Here is a 24307-nt window from a genome sequence, read left to right as displayed (position 1 = left end):
GTTTAAATAGCCCGCCTCATTGGAAGGGGTGCGTTGGATTTGGGACGCAGCGTGTAGAAGTTGTGACGTGATGGTAAATCCTATGTCCCCAGGGTCCTATGTTCCCCTTATTATAGGACATAAGGGCAAAGGCAAATGTATTTATTTAGCACAATATATCATACACTGTTGTCATTCAAAGTGCTATAAAATAAATTTAATGTGAACAAAAATTAGATTAAATAAAACAATAATAATTATTATTCAATTATTTATCTAATTATATTATATAAATTATTTGATATATATATTTATAATATAAGTACATAATAATGTATATAATAATAATATGTATATATAATTATAAGTATAATAATAATGATGTAATCATTTTACAGTAATGTAAAACTGAAAAAGATGTCCCCCAGCTCTATTCAGGCTATTATGGGAACTGAGGTGACAAAGCTGTTTTTGTTGTAGGATTTAATGTAATCCAGCTGGTTTTTGCCTCTAAACCGGTTTAATAGCCTAGTTAATGGGAACACCCTTTAAAAAGGTTAAAAAGCTAGCTTTGACTGACATCTGACTGCATTTTCTCAAAGACTCGCCCCCTGATGGTCAGCAGAGAGAATTTAAGTTTAAACCTGGTGGAAACAGAATATTGTACTCAGGGGGAAATAGATACGTTCCTGTAATATTTGAGCGAAGCAGCGTGAACAAGTACAAGCTCTAAACTAATTAGCTCACAGGTCTCACCATTCTTATTACTGACAAATGAGTACTCATAAACATAACAGTAATCTGCTGGAAGGGTAATTATGGAAGTCTTTTTCAAACATTTCCAAACAGCCGGGGAGGAAGTATACCAAACCGGCACTGTGAGAATACTGTTACGGGTTAAAGTTATATGAAAAATAAATACTCCATTTTATAAGCTGATCATGTGCTTTGTGTTTAAAATCAAATATGTAAAGTGACTAATGTCAAATAAATGAAGTAGAAATTACAATATGTATTGCCAATCTATAAGGTAGGCATACTCAAGTACATGTAAATGTAGTATAGTATTTGTTATTCTCCTAATCTATACTCTACAATACCTGCTTGGTATTTCTTATTCTACTCACATTTGGCATTGCAGTAAGACCACCACCTCTGGCTGTAACAGCAGTCCACATGAACCCTGTAGCACTTTAACAGAATATCTCCCTCCACACAAGATGCTCTTCAAAACTCTTCAAAAAGTTGTAATAAATTGTGCGATTAGTGTGATTTCTATTAACATCAATGACACAACACAAGCTAGGTTTGTATTAACGATTTTATTAGGCTTCAACTAAAACTAATTGGGTGTAAAAGAAACTTCTCAAACTCGTGTTGATGTACAGTACAAATGCTGGCATGACAAAATAACAGAAATGATGACAGACCAACAGATTCATGCACATATTAGCAAAATACTTATTGGTATATTTTGGCAACGTCTATTGGCTGTCAAACACCTGTGATGTGGAAGATTTATATGATTTGGTTCACATTAGAAGCTGTGTTTTGCAAAGTAAGAAAGTAACCACATCATTTTCTAACGCCCCCTTTTCTCGATTGTGCTGTACAATCATTTCAGAACAGAAATCTTGCTTCCTCACTGATGCAGTGATAATGGATAACGGTTCAAACCTGTGAGCCAGACACATTTTTTTCTCCACCAAATCAAGGTCAGTTTCCATCATTGAACACCATGGTGAAGAGAAAAATAATGACACTTAAATCAAGCAGACTACGCTATAAATAGTCTTCTCACACAACATGTCGACTGGTATTGGAAACCTTCAGATACGTGTAAAATGACGGCTGTTACATTGGCTAATTCTTTCTAAATAAACACATACAAAAGTATATCCTCTTTGTAAACACTTAAAGTATAAAACAATCCAAGATGACATTTCTGTTATTATTCTATTTGGTTATTTATCCGTCACAACAAAGTATGTAGCAATTCAATTCTATCCAATGATAGGCTGGAAGAAAAAGAAAAAAAGACAATGCAGTCACAATAGCATCAAAAGAAAATAACATCCTCTGATACAGGTGGACACGTGTTTTTTTTCCCCTTTCTAAAGCAAGTCAATACAAATTTGATTTAATTCTGAAGGTTTTGATCTTTGATTTGTGAAAATAAAAACATACGTTGCTTTACTGGACTATAGTATATTAAAAGATGTCACAATTGTTTAGCCTACCTCCTTACTTTGGAGACAAGCTAAAGAGCTAGCTTTCATATATTATTACATTTTGGGTTCATTTCTGAACTTCAAGGAAATTTCCTCCATATACAATTAAAAGGCCAACACAAGATTGTATGGCAGAACACCCCATCACCTATCCTTGTGTACCTGGTTTATTAAACAGAAAACACACATCTCCCATATGAATATAATCTACTATTAGTGACATTAGTTAAGACTCTGCATCAAGACCTCTCAGTGTATGTTATTATAAAAATGAATCGTACAATAATCAAGTGACAGATCCTGTGGCACAAAGAACGGTTGCTTGTTGTTTGATTAGACAGGTTTTTTTTTCCTGCCACATTAAAGAAATTGGGTGACGACAACTGAGAAATATCTTTACGAATACAATAGAAAATAGGTTCATCAGCTCTACAAAATCTGTCAAATTTTAGCATTTCTCTACCTCGACGTGGAGGCCAAGTTTGAAACAACACAAGATCGATGGATTGCTGCAAAGAAGTATTAAAAATGTCGTTCCCCAGATCAGATTGGAAAAAGAGAGTCATCCTGATTCAAAGGTACCAACATCAACATGTTTCCATCTCCTTGTGCACTTTTTGCCACCTGGCTGCGATGGCCCCACGGACTCCATGTTGGTCGGTCTAATGGTCGTGGAAGCCTGGCATGGGGAATGGCCTGGCAAAAGCCTCGACGCGGTGGCGAAGGTTGGCGATGCGAGAGACCGTCTCTGGGTCCTGGAGAAGGAAGTTCTTGAAGTCCTGGAGCTTTCCTGGAGAAGACAACGGAGGAGAGGGAGAGAAAGGACAAGGCTCAGCTTTCCTTTATTGCCACTTTTCTTTTAACACCACTGGGCCTTTTGTTTCCCCTAATGTTTCAATATCCAACAATGTAATACGACACACAGCATGTTTTTTACTTGTGCAGCCGTTCTAAGAACTCCATAGTTTTAGACAAGAAAGTGATGCACCTACATTACATTACCAGGTTACATTGTAATCCGGCTCCCCTCACACTGTCGGCTTACCGGTCTTTTTCTTGACATCCAAAGCGATCTTGAAGCCCTCATCCATGAACTCGACAACTTGCACAAAGTCAGCTTCTTTGAACTGTCTGGATGTCAGGGCCGGAGCACCTATGATGGAGAAGAGAACAAAAAAAAACAACTTGACTGGAAATCACTTCCTTTCACTTCCACGGGTTCAACTGTCACTAATGAATTTCACTATATGGACTATTTGGGGAGAAAAAAACAAACGGAATCCTGGAGCTTCTTGAAATGTCAGTAATTAATCTACAGACTCCAGATGAGTCAATCCCAACACTGAGGTCGCTAAGGAGCAGCCCTCATCTCAATAAAATAAACCACTGAGCAGTACGTTGCACTGTGAGTGAAGTTTCTCGCCTTAAGACAACACTAAATATGTGGCGAGAGATGTGGAGCTCTTGCACTTCCTGGAAGATGATTAAAAACCCCAACATGCTTAATTAATCATGATCTGCTCAGTGCTGGTGGCTTAATTGGTGGCTGAGTAATTTCCATATGTAGAACTACATTTTGAAACGGTGAGTGAAATAAAGATTAAGTAAAGAGGATGCTAACTGCAAAGTAAAATTTATTGAAAAGCGATGGAACATAAAATAGCTAACCATCATATCAAGACTAATTATCTTAAAGTTACAGACACTTTGATACGTTTTTGAAAATAAAAATGAGCACCATTTTCTTCGTGAGGTTTCTGATATATTTTATAATAAGCGTGTCAAGATCGTGCCTGAGTCCAGTTAAATGCAGTGTAATGTGAAGCCGCTCCTTACCCAGCCTGAGGCCACCAGGAGTCAGGGCGCTCTTGTCCCCGGGGCAGGTGTTCTTATTGGCAGTGATTGACACAAGCTCCAGCACCCTCTCGGCCCGAGCCCCGTCAATGCCCTTAGGCCGCAGGTCAACCAGGACCAGATGGTTGTCGGTCCCGTCTGAAATATTCAGCATTCTTAGTTAAAAAAAAAGAACTTTTGAAGAGGAGGAAAGTCTGAGTTTTTTTTTTTACCCACTTTTAAGCCTCTGATCCGACCACCTCAACTAGTTTTAACATGATAAAGTAACATTAGATTTGTTAGCTGGAGGATATTAAACTGAAGCACAGATAATGACAAAGCCTGATGCCTCACATTTGTCCACATATCTACTTTATATCTACATAATAAACTGGAAACTGAGTGTATATTATAACTAGTACATATATAAAGTATATCATATTTATTATAAAGTACACAAGTTTCCTATTGAGTATAACCGTATAATTCTTTCCCTGATTTTTCTTTTCACACAGTCTATGAAAAAGGAGTGGCACACAATGCAGTGTAAGCACAGCACAAGCCTGTATTTGTTTAGGGTATCAATTGAAGGCTATACATAAAAAAAGAGCTGAGGCCAGCGAATAAAATGCCGTACAAGATTCAGTATTTGCTCACGACCAGAAAGTGACCACTTTCATCTGTCCCACCCCCCTGACTGGCAGTACAGCCACACTGACATTAGCTTATTTGCACATCATGAATTTAAATGCCTTTCCGTTTTTTTTCTTGTCACGTAATTTGCATTTCGTGACAGCACATTTTTCTTTATTGACCATGTTGTGTGTTTTCTGTGTTTGTTGCTGCCGTTTGCTGAGCCAGTGTCACCCTGTTAATTACAAAAAGAAAACAAACGAATGCTTGAATAAAAGTGAGATTACCTGATACCAGGGTGTAGCCTCTGCTAATGAGAGCTGCAGCCATAGACTTGGCATTCTTTAGCACCTGGGCAATGTACTCCTTAAACATGGGAGAATGTGCCTGGAAACAAAAAGGGTTGAGCCGGACTGAAGAATTAATTAATGAGATTAAGAAAACTATTTTCAACAATATAAACATATCACATCAGCTTTTTATCCTCCTTAATGGATTCAACTCAATTGCTGTCTAGCGCAGCATTAAGATCCGGAGAGTTCCCAGTTGAGAAAAGGAAGGAGCAAAAGCTCACATTAGCTCAGCACCAAAGCATCTCTGTGGTAAGATTCAGTTTCACAGTGAAATGTGATTAACCAGTTATCAACTTCTTATGAGGAGATAGCAGACCAAGATAAAGTGTTACATCAATACAAACACATTTACAAATCGGGTGTCCTGTCCTGACCTGTTTGAGCGCCACAGCCACACCAGCGATGGCGTGGTTATGTGGTCCGCCCTGCAAGGAGGGGAACACAGAGAAGTTGACCTTCTCCTCAAGGTCGTACGCGATCTCCTTCCCTTTCTTGTCCACTGAACGAACACCCTTGCGATAGAAGATGAGGCCAGCCCTGGACAGAACAGATTCATTAACTTGACGAAGCACTTTTACCATATTTGTCTCTCAAACCCATCAAGGTTTCATCCTTGGTAATGTGTGCCCACTCATGGCACATCAGCTGTCTGATTAAAAGGGACTCACATCATCACAATACCTGCTATTAATAAAATAACTATGATGCTCAGAGCAGCAGTTCTAATGACATGTTTCCTGAAAGGTCTCTTGTTCTTACCTGACTCCTCGGAGGGATTTGTGCGTGGTAGAGGTGACCAGGTCAGCGTGATCAAAGGGAGAGGGAATGGCTTTGGCTGCCACCAGGCCACTGATATGTGCCATGTCAGCCAGCATGTAGGCCTTAATGTTGGTACACAGCTGATTAAAAAAAATAAATAAAAAGGTAGAAAAGAGGGAACAAACATAAAATTAGGATTTTAATGTATACCACAAATCAGGTCATTTTAAAATTATATTTTAATTTCTCAAAATCATGTCCTTTTCAGTTTCCCTCTCAGTATTTGAAATGTGGCAGACTATGTACAAAGAGGGGAGAGTCTTATACTGTTAAACAAAATGTGAAGCGTCCAAATGCTTAGAAATTGCACAGTATTTGAATAAAGTTTTTTTAATATATAGAGTTGAACCATAAACCACTATAGTGTCTATAAAACTACATACCTCCATACATCTGCCTGTGTCATCAGTGACCAAACTGTACTCTGTATATGTTGAAATGTGAGATAAAAATATGAGATATAATGACTTGGTGCTAATACATTTACATTTTACCCCCCACGGTTAAGATTTGATGATAACTCTACATCCATAAGCAGTACCTATTTTCCTCAAAGGGCAGATATTTCAAATCACAGCTGGAGTTATTACACTCTTCAGCAGTCTGCAGAGGCCCGAAATATTACGGCGTAATTCAATAAATCCTTGCCGTCTCTTGCCAGCATTTATTGAAAACGGCACAAACAATAAATAGCTCGCTAACATGCAAATGACTCGCTGGCGAATGATCAGAGCAGTAAACATTCTTTTCAGTGCTCCAATTAATATTCATTATCATGACAATCTCCCTTCCTCTCATATCTAAACTGGATCGGCACATGTTTATTAGATTAAGAGGCAGGGTAGATGGCGGGGTTACTGGAGGGGGTAAAGAACACAAGAGGGTGATGTGGGGTAGCTGATGAACGCAGATAGGAAAACAAATTTCAGATTAAAAAAAAAGCCAGCTGAAATCTAGGTAACAACACTGAGAATCTGGAGAGAAGCCCGGCAGATTCTGCAATAAAACTGTGAACCGTTCTACAGAGACATGCCAGGGGGGAAATATGGCCCCACTTCAGGCCTTGCGGCAAAGTAGTTATGATGCTTAATAAAAACACAGCTCTGTAATGGTGGGACACTCCATCTGATGGTGCTCGCTAAAGTGGGGCGCTGCAACAACAAAAGGGAAGCAGTCAGGGAGTGAATGAAGTGAATCAGCGGGTGGGTATAACAAAACAGATAAAGGGGGCCTCTTGAGCACCGCCAAAGAGAGCAATGAAGTGTGCAGTTAAAAGTTGCTGCCGTGTAACGCATGAGTCAGTGTGAGCATCCGCGTTCAGTTCGGATGAGTAGGCAACAGAAAGCATCTGTGTTGTGAAGTGCAAGTGTGAGAGACCCTACAGAATGGTGCACGTTGGGAGTCGAATCAGTATTTCGAGCAGACGGGACTCTACTGCGGGACAGGAATGAGTGAAGATGTGGTTTTAGAGGCTGGGTCCGACCTATCAGTAAGAGAAGCCGGCGTTTGTGTCCGCTCAGGGGAAAAAGGTTGACCGAGTTTGAAATAAGAGGACAAATCTGGTCCGACCTTCATAACCCAGGATGAGAGAACGGGTGGCAGGAGAGGACGGGGTAGAGCGAAACACACACACAAAGCTGGACTGAGTGTTGAATACAGAGAGTTTTTTTTCCGGGCACCTTCTTGATGCGGGCGTAGTCAATGAGGCGGGCATAGGCACTGGTGCCAGCGATGATGAGCTTGGGCCTGAACAGCTTGGCCGTCATCTCCAGCTGGTCGTAGTCTATGAGTCCGGTTGCAATCTGCAGAGAAACCAAAAGGGAGACAGATTGAGAAGAGGAAAAAAAGGAGGCTGAGAGGGAGGGAAGTAGGGGAGGATGAGGATGAGAGTTTTAGAGGGAGAGTGAGGGTCAGGAGGAAAGCACATTTGAAATACTCTGGCTGCCTTTAAAAGAGGGGAAGGACTTTATTGAAGGGATACATTTCAACCAAACACATCAACAAAGGAGATGGAGCAATTTGAAGTAATGCACCCCTACTTATCCTAATCCAGTCTTTCAGGGATCTACTGAACCGGCGTGATGAGGCTGAACAGATCAGAGGTTGCTTCTGAGACTTTATCTGCGCTTTTCATTGAAATAAGCAATTTGAGGTATGTGTTAGACAATCCGTTGTTCGGGAGATATATGTCTGAGTCACACGAAATGGAGTCAGACTGGATGAATCAAATGCCCAGTGTGACTTGGAGCCTGAACCGCCAGTTTCACCCGTCTACTCCTCCGCCGAGCGTCGGAGCGGAGTGACGGTTCGAGGCGAGAGCAGCACGGAACGGAAAAAACAAAGTGGGAGACAGAAAGGACGTGGGAATAAGAGAGACGCAGACAAGAAAAAGAAAAGAGAAGGAGGGAAAGCTTTATTTAGACAAAGTGATAATCTCCCATCTCCAGAGCACATCTACGGATGCCCCCTCACTCCATCAAGCTGCTCATTGTGAAGAGAGAGCCAGTGGTGCTGGCCAGCCTGTCGATTTCCCATTATCTCTCTCGCAGAGGGGTCCTGCCTGCCCATACATCAGCAGGTCTGGACATGCAGACTCCCATGGCCATCCATCAGCCTCTACCAACACCATCACACAACTATGAGCCCTGGAATAATACACTAACGTACGATGCGCCCACGTGTATGTACAGATTGCTGGTGGTGGACGCCACTTTGAAAGTTTACATATTATACTAACATAATGGGAATGTTTAACATAACATAATTAACTAATAGGACTGTAAGGTTGCATTGTGAGTGAAGGGGCCAAATATCAAACAAAACGCCTGCATTTACGCCCCTCTGTGGCAAAGCACCTGCCAGCATGTGCTTGTTGGGCAGAAGTTTCTTAAATAAGACACTGAATCCCGAGCCAGACTAGCTTGTGTAATCCCTGTGGGGGTCACAACAGCAAACAAGACTTCCCAAAGAGGGATCTTTTCTCCTACATGTTTTTGTCTTGACTCAAAGTCATGTTATTTAATGGTTTTTCCAAGAGAGACCAAGACGAAAAATACTTAGCATACATTTAGATATTTGTGCTAATTGAGGATTTGTTAATCTTGTTTTTTCCTTTTGTTGATATTTTAGTCAATCCCACGAGTGTTTAAGACATTGCACAAATTGTGTTACGTTTACATACATTTATGATTATTTTATTTGATAACTAAGGATGAGGCTGACTGAAATCGTTGTATTAAGTATTAAAAAAAGTTGCTACATGTTTTAATGGTCTATCAGTTTTCATAATTTTCTCCAGTCACTACTACATTAAACTGCAAGGTCAGTGCAAAACATCCTATTATATAACGTGTTGTACAACATTCACCTGACAGTTATTCAAGACAGTCAACAACATGCTACTTGAAATCAGTAGTAGGGGTCTCCACTTACATTTAGCTTGTAAGGCATGGACTCAAAATAGATCGAGGTTGCTGAGATCCTCTTCACATCAGACATGTAGCCATGAGTCAGACTGTGGTGAGAAAGAGGAAGAGATGGGAAGAAAATAAACACTTTGTTACATTACCTTAAAAACAACTTCATTTTTCATGTGCAAATGTTCACCAACAAATAAAGTGGGAGAGCTTAGAAGCGTGTGAGGGTAAGAGAGAATAAGTGAGAGGGTGCAGGTGAAGAATAAAAAGAAAGCTTTCGTGACTACTCACTGTCCTCCGTCGGGCAGGTCCAGGCCCATGATGCGGTCGTGGGGGTTGAGGACGGCGGTGTAGACAGCAAAGTTAGCGGGGGAGCCAGAGTACGGCTGGACATTGACACCCCACAGAGCTGGGTCCAGGTCAAAGGCCTCCAAGGCTCGTTTCTGACACAGCAGCTCAATTTGATCAACCACTTCTGCTCCACCATAGTATCTGAGCGGGGCGGGGATGGAAAAGAAAGAAGAAAAGAAAAACAGAGACACCCTTAGGCCATTCAGCAACACATCACTCCTGCAAATAACCTGCTGGATTAAGCTTTAATACCTATTCAATTGTAACCTGCAACAATTGATTTTTATGGCCACTTGGGGGCAGCAGAAACAAGTTACAAACAACATTGATATATCAATGTCTTTAAAGTTTATATGGCAAAATTGTTAGAAAGTAGTTGCACCTTCAACAGGTGGTGTCTAGTGAGTTTTTAGAGGCATTTCATTGGAAACAGCTGCCTGCTGTGGATGAAAATGCCACGACTGGTAAGAGTGAGTAAAGTTAACTTAACAATGAGCTGAAACTCACTATGACGCTCAGTGTAGCTGCAGATTTGGCTGCTAACTGTGGGTGCAAGCAGCCCCCTTGCATTATTACACTGTCATCTGATCCACTGGACATAAACGGATATTGACACTGTCTGTTTCCACAAACGCCACTGTTGTTCACAACAGCTAGGCCAGCCAAGTGAGGCGACGGAGATAAGAGTGACACTCGCTCATTGTGTAGGTATTCAAGTTTAAATTTGGAGATTTTTTTTTCCTTTACACCTCCAAACCTTTTGTAAAACAACAGAACTGACAAATGACAGCCTTTTATTAAACAGACAAACACATGATGTAGCGTATGCCATCCATCTCAGCCAAGAACGTAGAAATGTCTGGCCGAGTCCCTCCCGACTCATGTTACCAATACGAGCCGAGCCAGAGGTCATACCGCTACGCTCCCATGCGGGGATCGGGCCGAAACGGCTACGTGGAAGGCTGCATCACACATGGGCTAGCGGGCGCTGCCAGAGGGGCGCTGCGTAATGCACAAATGTGAGACAGCAGCCTCAAAACGCAGCTGTTTATGGGGAGAGGGCCCGCATACATGACTTTGAGGTACGTCAACACTCACGCACACACACAGGGATGAGGAGAGGAGGTGCTGAGTGTGTGCACCATCCACACACGGCCTAAAAGCAGCACTCATCATGACACATTTTGATGGAATATCGTGTGGGGGAAGCCTCCGAGTGGGTAACAGAGGAGTTGTGCTGCTTTAACGACAAGATCCTGTGCTGCCTAATAACCAAGAGGTTAAATCGCTCCTCCAGTTATTTCCAGTTTCCTCAGGACCTGGGAGCAAACGCTTTGCAGTGTCTGGTGGTTTGGGGGTCCCTGATCTACAAAAATGTAGACCAATGTTGACCCAAAACCACCACAGCAGATCCGGGGCATCTCAGTCCTTTACAGATGAAGGAGCAACAGATGGCTAACTGTACAAACCACTCAGTCAATGAGATCAATCCTTTTGTTTCATTACATATAAGTGCAAACGGCTGATGAGTAGGACGTGGGGGAAAAAAAACATAAAACAATCAAAAAACACATTCAGTGGGAGGGAGATTTATGGCAGGCTTGTACTCCAGGAATCAAAGGCATCAAATGAGAAGCATTTCAAAACAGGTCAGCTATCCGTTTGCTGCTGTATGAATCAGTATATCTCTACGTGTGCGTTTATGTCTAACAAATATCCTGAAGCAGAGAATATCAACAGTGTTAATACGATGGGGTGTGGCTGAAAAAACTCACCTTCTCCCTGGGTAGCCTTCGGAGTATTTGTTGTTCAGACAGGAGCCCTGAATCTCCAGAGCTGCTCGACTGCAGAAATTCTGTGGTGCGAACACACACACAAGCAAAGACACACACACACTCGGATCAATGGAGCGAGTGGACAGAAGGGACAAGGACGGCAAATTAAAGTCTGTTAAGTGATAGTGAGAAATCCCCCTCCGGCTAAAGGCAATCATTACAGTATTGAACCTCTGGACTTCCATAGACTAACACTCTGCACTTCATAATGCTTATCGCCTCACCGCTGCAGGATACAAGATTAACTTTTCTGCACATGCTGAAATACACGGGCATTGCCTTTTAAATCATTTTTGCAATGCATTTTCGAAGAAAAACACATTTTAGTAAGTGTGTTTTTTTTTAATATATATCTTGTCCATGAAAAATATTTCTGTTGAATATACAATACCAGCGACTTTTATCAGACTCATTCACTGGCATAACTTAAACTTACTAGTCTAACTCATTCCTTTGATTTATTCATTTTTGACTTCTTAATATCAGATTTTCTACAATAGAAGAGCATTTTTTATTCACATTTTCCTAAAATATGAAACCCTAATTTGAGAAAAAAATACCAAACATTCCTTAGCTATAGCTTCTGTAATGTAAGGATGTACAGTTTCTCTTTGTCTAATGCGATTATAAAACTGTATTTGGGGGGATTTTATACTGCTGGTAAGAAAAAGAAGGAATTACATGAGCTAGGAATTTGCCAGTTTTCTTACATTTTAAGGACCTAATGATTAATCAAGAAAACAACATTAATAAATGGTAATAGCAGCCAACTGTTGTCAACTGCTGCCAACTTCCTGTTCATCTTGTAACTGTTCTTTCCCACCTCAAGCCTATACTAAGAGAAAACATAAAATATAATTTTATAGTAAGCCTTCTGTAGGGAGCTATTATATTATGTGGGAAAAAATACAATTACATACAAACAATGAACATAATGCCGAATTATACAAATAAATATAGTGATCATCTGTTATATATGCAACAGATGATGCAACCTGTGTGTGTGTGTGTGTGTGTGTGTGTGTGTGTGTGTGTGTGTGTGTGCGTGTGTGTGTGTGTGGTTATGCCAATGGAGATCAAAGGAGATAACAGCTCCAGTAAAAGCTCTCTGCTGAAGAAATACATTAGCTTCTTATTGTCTTGAAGTGTGTGTGTGTGTGTGTGTGTGTGTGTGTGTGTGTGTGTGTGTGTGTGTGTGTGTGTGTTAGAATGCATGTCTTTTCATTCAAGGAATGCCTGCCCGAGCCGTTACTGTGATAGGCCTAGCAGAGTGAGGTGGGGAGGAGGAGGCAGAATGAAGATATCAGCTTTATCTCACACTAGAGCGGTCAGGCTTTGTGTACAGAAGGGGGCCGATATACTCCACTGAAAAACTACTGTGGCGGAGAAGAAACAGGTGGAGAGAGAAAGAACAAAACAAGATAAAACCCCTTCTGCTCTTTTGAATTGTAAAATTGTCCATTTCTCACCACCCGGCCCTGGAATGAAAACAAAGGGTAACCCAAATGTAACAGCTGAGCTGTTCTGGCTTACACAGAGGGCTGAATCCTGTGAGTGTCTTCATTACTAGAGAAGCTACATTTGTTTTTTTTTTGTCTGAGCCAGAATGTTTCTTTGCCCTAGCAAGCCACTGACATAGATAAAAACACACATTTACTGCTGTAACATATTAACACATACAACAGCTGATGATTTAGGAATATGAATAAAGATTAAATGTACTCTGACAGCGCATGCATTTTAAATACTAGATGTGCTGTTTATACTGCATTTAGTATGAGCCCTGATGATGACCCACTGATAAGGAATGTTTCTGTCAATGCTGCAGCGGCGATATGCAGGGGGGGGAAAAAGTAGAACTTGAATAAGATATCTGTGAGGCTGACAAGTCTATTCATTCATACAAATTTGCCAAAACATTAATCAGGAGGTGATGAGGCATTCTCAGCTATCTGCACTGCCAACACAGAGGAGGGGTGCTGCCAGCTTGTACAAGCAGTGAGTAGGTGTGTACATTGACTGTCTTTCTTTAAAAATATTTTACATTTTAATTCAGTATCAGTGTATCTGTCGACATGTCACATTCATGCCAAAATGTGTAAGGCATTGGCCAAATAATGTCCTTGACGGACCAATCATCGGTGCAATGAAATGTCTATACCATCTGTGTCCATCTCTCTGCTCAATCAAGCAGAATGTAACAGTCAAAAATCAAGCAAGATGCCTTACCTCCGATGCAATGAGCTCCAAGCCACGGCACTGCCTGTCCTTCTCCTTCAGCAGCAGATCCCACATCTCGGGGTCGTCCTGAGCCAGGCTTTCCTGGCCTGTCCATGGATGGTCTTCGTCCGCCGTGCGGGTGACGGCGTGGGACTGCTGCCCGCGTACGCTGAGACGGAGTGGGGCTCGCTGGCACAGTGGCTGTGAGCAGGAGAGAAGTCACAGGGTTAGGGGGTGTGATGAGAGAGAGACGGGTATCAATTGAAAGAATATTAGTTTTATAAAGATAGAACCCTGCATCCGCCTGAATCTAACGGCATTTGGAGTTACTTTGAGACACACAAACATAGATAACAAAAAAAATGCTGCATATCTAAAAAATGAATTTGTTAATCACGGGGATCATATCTAATTTAAAGTGAACGATTCAGAGACATCGGTATATTGACCCAGCATCTATTCTGGGAGAATGTGTGCAGAATGTTTAAGATTACTAGGAAGGGTTGATTCACAGTGTATTGTAAATGAAGAAGGCTCGATAAGAAGGAGAACATGAAAAGGAAAACATCTCCCTTTTGGATAAATGCCCTCCAAGCAGGGTAATGTTCGGAAGCAAGTGGTACTGATTGGACAACTGTTAGTCCCCCTCCACAGGAAACCAGACAACAAAACAACAGCACTGCAAATTCAAATCACCATAGCTTTAATAAAAGGTATGGTTAAAGAGTAGGACTGTCTGTGTTGCAGCTGCAAGATTTCTGCTTTAGAAAAGACGAGCAAAACATTTTAAATATGGTTGTGGAGATGCATCGGCTTTGTTTACCTCCTTTCAACTTCCGCATTAACAAACAAAAAGAAAATACAAAAACGGCCTATTTGGAATGTTTATGTTTGAGAGGGTCCATTATCTCTGAAGAGTAAACTAGTTGGGGATCCATCTGCAAAAGGAGGGACCAGACTGTAATGAAGAAACATCAGAGAGCATTACTTCTCTACATACTTGAGTTAATACCCTGATCTGTCCTTTATAAATAAGGAGACATTTCAAGTCCCCTCGTCTGTTCCTCATACACTCCAATATGTAACCCGGTATAATTAGAAACTGGCGTGTTTGCATGATATCAATAATCAGCATGGTTGTTCAATTATGCCGCTATCAGCACTTCTACAAACTGAGGGACCAACTTTTACAGCCTCAGTGTACCAAAGGAGGCATATGGAGAACAGATTCAGCACTTCCTGCTTATCTAATCTGGACTGGGGCTGGCGAGTTCTCCTGCTGCTGCTGCTGCTGCAGCAATGCCTGAACATTTGAGTGTCCACACAATTTTCACTGTCTCAGTCTCTCTCTCTCTCTTTAAAAGTTAAACATGAATCCTATACTGATTTGACAGGTTGACTGCATTTAAAACAAATTGTCTCTCTGCCGTCCTTTAATCAACAATATGATGATGACTGTTGAGAGCGATCCCACCACTATAGTTATCATCTGTACAGGTGTTCTGGGATGTGAGGGACAACCTCCCTCTAATAGTGCCATTAAAAAGCAATTAACACAATGCTCAGGACTGGTTAACGATACCTATATGAATACAACAAAAATGTGATCTATGCTTATTCAGTGTGGTGTAAAAAATGTTTAGGTACTTCATCGTTCGTAGAAGCTAAACTCCAGTTTTTCACATTTTGAAGACAAAAAAATTAAGAACGTTTCACAATTCAATGGCCTTTGTTCAAAAAAGAAGAAAGAACAACAGTTAATAGGAAGACTTTATCGAGAGGAACAGCTTGCACATAGTTTATCTACTCCATCGCTGTAAGGCCCATCCTCTCTACTCCGCCTCTTCATCTGCTCCCTGGGGTGCAGAGGGGGCAGAAGTGACACACCAGGGGAGGTATTCATGGCTGATTTCTAACAGTCTCTATTCTGGCCTTCTGTCACCGGTGGCGGTGGCGTTCATGGAAAAGGGGAGAAGCCCCCCCCCCCTCTGGGTTCGGGTAGAGATGAGAGCTCGGGGAGACAGGTCAGGTTGCCTCCTAGGACAAGTTTCTCGCTGAGAAATCACACGGGTCATTAAATCTTGACGGAAACTGTCCTTCGCTGTCTGCACTTCCGCTGAGACACACCAAGGCCGGGGAACGTACTGGCAGGAAAACCCTAACACAAGCAAACGCTGCCATGGTTATTCTACCACTGACAGCTGCAAAAGACAAGAGGGCCTCACCTTCCTCCACCTTCATCCCCTCTTTTTCCTTTCCCCCACGTTCAGCCTGTCATCCTAAGCCAATAAGCACGCTCAGCCAAGTAGCACTTGTGTGACGTTTTTATTAGTTGGCCTTGTCATCTATATCACTTCCATGGTGCCCAAATGGGACACTGAGCTTAAACAAAGAACACACAGGTCAGTCCCTGTGTGCTGCCTCTACCACTTTCCTGCCTCATTTCCTGGCACTGATCATTATAGGGAGATTAATTAATAAACACGAGATAAACTGATCCAAAAAAAAAAAAAAAGTGAGAGCCAAGATGCAAGCACCAAATATGTCACAGCGAGCCTATTTTTAGGCGACAGACGATGCTGTCGTTTGAAGGTGAACTTGATGAAAAGTGTGCTGAGAGGGAAGGGGCGGGATAGGCCACATCAACCTGGGCGCTAAGCACGAGATAACGGCGGAGTCACAGATGCACTGCATCTGAGTGACAATGATAAGGTAATTGTTGGCAGTTTACCTTCCCTGTCAAACATCTGTGCCCAAAGACCAATGGCAGAGAAGAAGAAAAAGGGAAGAGCGAAAATCATTTTGTTAATCCTGGTTCTGTATTATTTTTGCCATCGTTTCCTGAAGCAGCTCCTGAGGCGAGTCAATTTTACAGATGACTGCTGTCCATCAGTGGCTGTACCAAACAACGGTCAGGCAGGTAACAGAAGCAAAACAGAAGGGAGTAGAGAGGAGAAACGCTTAAGAAAAAAAAAAAAAAGATATGTAAGGTTGGAGAGAAGAAGTGTCAACAGGGCAGCAGCATCCGTCAGTCTGACACGTACTTGCCTCTCTCCCCGTCAATGACTAATAGCAGGGCTGTCCGTTACAAATTGCCCTGTGATCCAGTCTAGATAACACTAGACTGAGAAATCTGGATGGGGTGAAGAGGCGTGAAGAGACGGAGGCCGAGTCCAGGCCGACTCCACTCTATTCGGGTCAAAGGGTTGTCAAGGAGACAATCAGAGACATCAGAGACATAAGCGATGCTGGCAACAAAGCCAATCTTCAGGCGGTGTAGGCGGTGGAACGATACTTTTATGCTGTAATCTTTCCACAACACTTCTTGTGGTGATAGTGATGATGGTGAAGGAGCTCTACGCTGGGCTTCCTGGTGCCTCAGGGAGTCCAGATGCACGCTGTGGACTGTACTGTTGGCATTGCCAATGACCGCCTGTGCCCACAGCACTCTCATTGTCAAGTACGCACTGTGTTAAAATAGAAATGCTCAAAGCGATCTTGAGCCACCTCGTTATGGCTATTTTTACATCAGGAAAGGAGAGGAAATACATTTATATTTACTTTCAATACACTTTAATTAAGCAAGTATAGCAAACTTGGCTAAACTAGGGTTTCAACTAACACTTATTAATGTTATAATCAATTCATCTATTGCCATTTTTCAATTATTATATTCATTATATTATCTAAAATAATGTCAAACTAGTGAAACATGTCTGGCATAATTTCCCATGGCCCCAGGTAACATTTCCACTAGGGATGGGACGAAATATCGTTTGGCGAAATATCGTTTGGCGAAATATCGCGATACAAAACGTGACGATACACATCGAGTTTGAAAAAAATGGATCGCGAAATGAAGACTAGATGGCACTGCCACATGATTTGTGTAGTATATAAATTATTTAGTGTGTGTGTGTGTATATATGTGTGCGGCAGGCATACAGTCTATGGTGGCAGGTTGGCAGCACCATCTGCTGGTTAAGCAGCGGAAAACTAAATGAAAAAGAAATTACATCCGAGGAACGGTGCAGGTCACAGTCAGGTAACAGCGCATGCTGCAACAACAGTGTTGTTACAACACTGTACAGCAAGCTAACAAACATTAGCACCAACTACCTTGCCCTCAAACCGCCGAACAATAGAGTCGAATGAGGTCGAAATTGAGGACGCTCCGCTGGATACAGGTCATTTGTCTGGCAGTATTTTCTCATTAAAAAATAATTGGCTACTCTTCTCCTAGACAGGTAAGTTGAGCTTGGCTAACTAAGTTAGCATCATAGCTTGATGGGGATGGACATTTCGAATACTTTGAACTGTCGAGTAACAACGTTATTCATTTCAATCATAGAAACAAACGTTAGCAGCACAGCTAATGCTAGCAGCATTAGCACTGTCCTGTTACGAGTTGTGCTGCTAACGTTTGTTTCTACGATCGAAATGAGTAACGTTGTTACTCCGCTGTCCGGCCGCCTTCGGCGCGTTTGGATACGCCAACAGCTCCGGCAACCTTGATTCTGGAGGGGAGGGGGTGGAGGGGGAGACGGATACGACTCGCCGCAGTGTTTTGAATTTGAGTGTAGTATCGTTTTTGGCCACATTCTTACATATAGCGCCTTTAAGAGAGGCTGAGATAACTTAAACTAGGGTTAGAGCACTAAGGGAGTGTTCTTGTTTGTGTTTGAACTGTTGGGCCGTGTGTTTCCTTGTGTGCAACTGAAAAAAAAAAAAATAGTTGTAATTACGCAGTAATATTTTGTTTTGTTAGTTTGTTATTTTGTATTTTGATATCGTATCGTGACGTATCGTTTCGTGACCCTGGCATATCGAGGTGCATCGTATCGTGAGTTTAAGTGTATCGTCCCATCCCTAATTTCCACATGGCTTAATATTCAAAGATAAAAGAGTAATAATGGCAACTCATATTTAAGAAGCCTGAACATCACATTTTTAAATTGTTTTAAGTTTAATGATAAAAGAAAAACTCACTGACCTGCTACACACACACACACACACACACACGTATGTTTTATTTGAATGCAGAACAGTTTTGTCATTGAACTTCACCTGTATGTCCTTGTATTGTCTGTTGGAAACATGTAGATGAAAACCGCAACACTGTTTCACTTCCAACTGTGTCAACCTCCCTGACCCCTGACTTTGAGAAAAGTTTGAAAAGCTGCTGCAAATCTTTTTCTCAGACCTTCAAACAAAAGCATGAGTTGACAAATTCCAAAGGCCAGCAAGTCTTCTCACCAACAAAACAACAAAGCCCTGCTGAACAAATCTAATCTTTCAGTACACAACAGTACTGACAATCCTGAGTTGCTCTGAACTGTGATTTCAATACAGTTCACAATATACAATAAGGTACACGGTAAACTGAGGGAAATTTCACAGTTAATGAAATGTGATTTTTTTTCCAGCACTGATACTAAAACACAAACACGCATGTATTTCAGTATAAATTCATTCAAGTTTCCTGGTTACGCCACAAATGTGTTGATTCCATCTGTCCAGATGCAGCAAGCAGAGACTGGTTTAATCTGTTAACTAATTATCAAGCAGTAGCAGACATTTAAAAACAGGCATGGGGAATTCATCTCCGTTTTCTCTTTTGTTACTTTTCTGCATGTGCATGTTTCAATGCTGAAAAAAGTAGAGGACACATTCACTACGGACAATTAAACACAAGTATTCAGAACAGCAAGCCCTAAAACTTAAAGACATTTGAGCAGGCCTGCAGTACAAACACTAGTGGGTTCAAGTACAGAGATACAGCAGTCTGTTGAACTGAATTTTTGCTCATTCACTTACAAAATGTCTTACATAGCAGAACCCAAACTGTCAATACTACATTCTGTCTGTAGTTCTACATTAAAATCTAAGTTTGAGTCATTTTGGACTCAAAGCTGGATAGCCTGGGTCTGTTCCATCCGTCATTATACATAAGCTTTAACACCTCTTTATTTGGTAAGTGAAGATTCAAACTGAATAAAATAAAATAAAATAATCTAAAGAATCTGTACCGAATCTAAAAAGAAATGTTCTCTTTTTAAAAAATCTAAATAATGTTATTAGAAGTAATGGCTGAGTAGGGTTGAGGCGATATCCGGTTTCACCAGGTTCGGTGTACGGGATAAACCAATTTAATTAATGCACAAACAATTTGAACCGGCATTTGTCCTTATGACACATTCTGGAAAATTAAAAACATCAGCGACCTGTGCCGACGGCGTCATGGCACTAAATCCGACGTGTCCTTCATTAGTAATAAGCAGCAATAATGACAAGTCATTAAAATTATATTGTGATTATTTTTAAATGGATTGGCGAGTATCCAAGTCGGGTGGTGAGCAAAGTACACGTTTCAGTCGAGGTGGGAGGGGAGAGATGCGCGCGCAGTACATTGTGTTTGTTTACGTCGAGGTTTTGAAGACGCACCGCCACATTTAACGAGCTGAGAACGTCAATCCGAAGAAGATAAAAAAGCCGGAAGTTGCTCGTACGAAGCCGCCATTGTATGCAGCAACACGTATGCACAGCAACTTCGCTTGCGGTTGAGGAGTCGTGTAAATATGCAAGACGAGCAAAAGTTCACCTTTCAGTTGTTTTGAAGCCATGGAGCCAGTCGGAATTCCGACGCTCATTGAATACGTCACATGGCCTGCGGCGCCGTATCCGTGTCTCTGGTTACGGTAGACGGGATGTTTTGTAAAAAGAGCATGTATGTAAATATGCCGCAAAGCAAAGTTATTTATGGCTTATTCTCCTTTCCACGATTACGGCGCAATCTTATGTGCAAAATAAGATGTAACACTCAGGAGGGTCTGCTATGGCAAGTGTGACGTTTAGTGGGAAAGGTCGGTATAGCCTAACCGTTTTAAGTCTGGTCTTTGGCTTAGTACCAGACCGGTTTGAAAATGTTTAAACCAGTCCAAGCGTAGCAAAGAGCATTCTTTGGCCTCTCATAGAGGGAGAAAGCTCATAATGGGATTAGAGATTAATCTTTATTTTTAAACGGACAAACTGAAATCTTTGGAATCCATCAACGGCAGTAACTGGCCTATTTAAGAGGAAACACCCCCAAAAGACCCAAAATCAGAAAGTTTCCTCACATATAAAATCCACAGCAACAGATGATACTCTTCTAAGAAACAAGTCACAAAAGTGATTCTCTCATATTTAGACCAATCCTAAAACTGTGAAAAAATGTGTGTTAACAGCAACAATAACTCTCTCGCTCACTCACTGCATGCCTTCACCAAAAATAAATAAGAGCCTTGTGAGTCCTTTGGAAATTCAATGAAGATGCATGCTTAACCAATTTCCACCAATAGGAAAAGCATGCAGGCACGTGAATCACGAGGTTTAATGGGCAACATCAAACACGCAGTGACTTATAAAACTAGGTCTGAATACATGCCACACAATTTTGGCACAAGCGTGGCATAGCCTAGTTGTTTGAGACAAACTACATGAAATTTGTACCCTCTCTGAAATGGGTCACTCCATAAAAGTAAAAATTTAGGATATTTACAAGCCAATCTCTCAGCACAAGGAACACGTGTTCCCTTGGTCGCATATTGGTCAAAAGTTCTCTGGCTGGCTCTGATTGGACTTCCTAACCAGGAAGCGATGAGATAAACAACGCTTGGTTTACGATCCGGAATTCAATGTAGAGAAGAAGCTACTGTTAGGAGAACAACTTCACAACATGTCCCAGTATGAATATGAGGAAGATGTACTCAAATCATTCATTTATTGCGTAACTCGCCGTGTCAGTCGAGCAACTTTCAGCCAATATTCAACCTTCTTTATGCTTTGGTCCCTCTGAGCTGTCAATCACAACAGAGTCAAGACGGCCATTGTTTCTTACAAGAACTGAATTTTGAACTGGAATTTCAGCTAGAAGGAGGATTTTAACGTCAAACATGTTCTGTTACATTCTGAAACGTTTATTGAATATGGACAAAACGTAATCAAACAAACAATATAAAAAATAAAGCAGCTTTGGTAAACGTGGTGAGGTTTATGCAAGCTAGATGTCCAATGTCGATGGACAATGACATTTAGTAACAACTATTAACAGCATGTCAAAGGTTTTCATGGAAATATTAAATAAGTTACGACCCTGCAATACATATTTCAAGGTGATAATGGTGTAACAAGAGATTTTCATATAACTTTATGGCCATCCTGGTGGCCGAAGGATTATGGCGCTCTTGAACTGTTGCCTTACACTGAAAGGTGTTTTAAATACTTATATAAACTTTTTATCAACGAGAGTATATTAAATATTACAGTTGTATCACTGGTTTTAGCCACATAATAAACTACCAACTCAGTGTACAATAAAAGTGGACCGTTGAACCTATGTTCACTAAATATATTAAGATAATACCCGTATCAGTAAAAACTTGACTTATCCTTGAAGCTACCCTAAAGCAATAAATACTTCAACTGGAAGAATCTGTTGAGACAGCAGAATCAACTATTGTTTTCACAAAAACATACAACCCATTGGTAACAATAAAAGTATGAGGTTAATATTTTCTCGGTGCTCCTGCAGCATGTTTTTTACGCTCTTTTTTTGCACTTTGAACGTTATTGGGGGGCCCTTCCAGTTAACTTCCCTTCATTATCTGCATGGAGATACCGTGATGAGTGAGGCTTTCCACTCGTCTCTCCATTAAATCACGCAAACAGCGCGTGAAATGCGAATTAAACACTGAATAATTTAATAAAGTCGCCGTAACTAACGTAGACATCCCACGTGGAGTCGTTAAATGGGAGTTTTTTCGCGATAATCCGCGTCGCTTCGTGCAGATTCTTCCCCACATGATGAAACTGACTTGTCGCTGTTGCATCATTACTGCCACAGCTGCAGCTTTACAACACGCACACACAGCTAGCATGCTAGCTCACCTAGCGAGCAAAGATGTCCCAAGTCAAATGAGCATTACGAGACGACCGGAAGAGGCAGCTGGCGGTTAAATGCCGCATCTTCCATTTAGTGTCTTGCATAAAGTGCAGGTGGGCAGTTGAAACCCCTCTTCACGTCTGTAGCTGTGTTGGCGTTTAAGCTAGCTAACCGCTGGATCGCACAGACCCGGCGCAGGGTAACACTCAAACACGTCGTCATAGCGACGAGGACACGAAGACAGGAGTCTTTGAGAGCCACGTACCCGCGTGAGTTGTCTCAGAGCGAAAGACAGCATGTTTCCAGTCCTCGGGTCAGGCGAAGAAGCAGGACGGCCAGGCGACGCACCGCTGATGGGCTCCGACGGGGCGGATTGAAGTTGTCGGCAAACGGCGTGTTACGCTTATCCTGCCGAAAGGGTTGGTGGGAACTGTAGTTTTGTTGTTGTTGTGAGTGCAATTACGCAAACCAGCAGCGTGCCTATCATTACTTCCTCACTAGGGCCTACAACTGTGTCTGTCATTCATTCACTCCAGTGGTGGAAGAAGTTTCCTGAAGTAAAAGTAGAAATACCACCATAGTGTACAAATAAACAGTAAAAAGATAATTGTATCAATATAAAGGCCTAATTAAAAGTACCAAAAGTCAATGTACAGCATTTTAGATCATTATATCATTGGTCATAAATTCAACTTTACTTGTGTGAATTAATACTTGTGTACATTCATTTATGAGGAATTATTATCTAGTACAGTTCTGTTCTGTTCATTAGTTTCTGCTGCTAAATTAATCTATTTTCTTTAAATGTATCTATATTCTATGATACGACTACCTCAACAGCAGATACACAGCTATATGTATATTGTGTATATATATATATATATATATATATATACACAGCTATATGTATAGTGTATATATATATATATAATATATATATACACAGCTATATGTATAGTGTATATATATATATATATATTGCTATATACATAGCATTTCTAGAAAAAAAGACTCAATATTTTATTTCTGATTGGTGTGATGTAGTTATTGGACTTTTAATGGAGGTCAAAAGAAGTACAAGTTTTACATGTTTCACCATATGTAAATGTACGCATCAGTTACTGCATGCTGTCTCTAATCTCAGTGAATGTCAGTGTTTGAAGAAGCATATGGCGCATATTCAATCTGCATGTTAACATTAATTTACAAAAAAAAAAACTTTTTCTCTAGAGGTGTCTGATTTCTGTCCAACAACTTTCTCACCATTCTCACTTATGAGGCCCACCATCTCGAAAGTGCTGAGCTCATCACTCTCGACTGTCTGCGTGAGTGTCATCATCAAACTGTTGCATGTGAACCATATGATCAACTTGTCAAGTGAAGCGTTGGTATTGTGGTACTACACATTTTAATACAATCATGCTCTTACTATAATGTTCTTTCTTTCATATTTTATAATATGTTTTCTGGGAAATACACCCGGACACATACAGGCATGAATAAAGATGATCAGAATCTCTCTCTCTCTCTCTCTCTCACACACACACACACACACACACACACACACACAATCACAGTACATAAGGATCTGTCTACAACAACTAGTCCGGTGATTCTTCACCAAGCCACCGTAGAGAATCTGTGTCACAAAGAGGAGAACTCTGGAGAATCTGGGTTGCAGCGACTCCATCAATCTCCGTGTCCCCGACCAGCC

General features: G+C 41.2%; 1 protein-coding gene across 1 annotated transcript; it reads right to left on the bottom strand.

Moving 5' to 3' along the window:
• Positions 1-1282: 1282 nt before the first annotated feature.
• Positions 1283-22988, bottom strand: shmt2 (serine hydroxymethyltransferase 2 (mitochondrial)). The gene is made up of 12 exons (XM_084026873.1): positions 22859-22988; positions 13680-13871; positions 11391-11470; positions 9556-9756; positions 9281-9362; positions 7528-7650; positions 5789-5928; positions 5404-5566; positions 4964-5063; positions 4047-4202; positions 3256-3363; positions 1283-3000 (listed from the first exon to the last, which is right to left on the bottom strand). The coding sequence occupies exons 1-12, from the start codon at positions 22889-22891 to the stop codon at positions 2873-2875; spliced, it is 1506 nt and encodes a 501-aa protein (XP_083882999.1). The 5' UTR covers positions 22892-22988; the 3' UTR covers positions 1283-2872.
• Positions 22989-24307: the final 1319 nt, after the last annotated feature.

Source organism: Eutrigla gurnardus (genome assembly GCF_963514095.1).
Source record: "Eutrigla gurnardus genome assembly, chromosome: 2".
Lineage (NCBI taxonomy): Eukaryota > Metazoa > Chordata > Actinopteri > Perciformes > Triglidae > Eutrigla > Eutrigla gurnardus.
This window is presented reverse-complemented; position numbering and strand designations above follow the sequence as displayed.

Bases quoted from the DNA above. Each gene is read 5' to 3' on its own strand.
- shmt2 (XM_084026873.1), bottom strand. From the start codon at position 22,891: ATGCTGTCTTTCGCTCTGAGACAACTCACGCGG. The intron at 5,567-5,788 runs GTAAGAACAAGA...TGTTCTGTCCAG, and splicing joins AAATCCCTCCGAGGAGTCAG to GGCTGGCCTCATCTTCTATC. The intron at 3,001-3,255 runs GTAAGCCGACAG...TGTCTTCTCCAG, and splicing joins GGATGTCAAGAAAAAGACCG to GAAAGCTCCAGGACTTCAAG.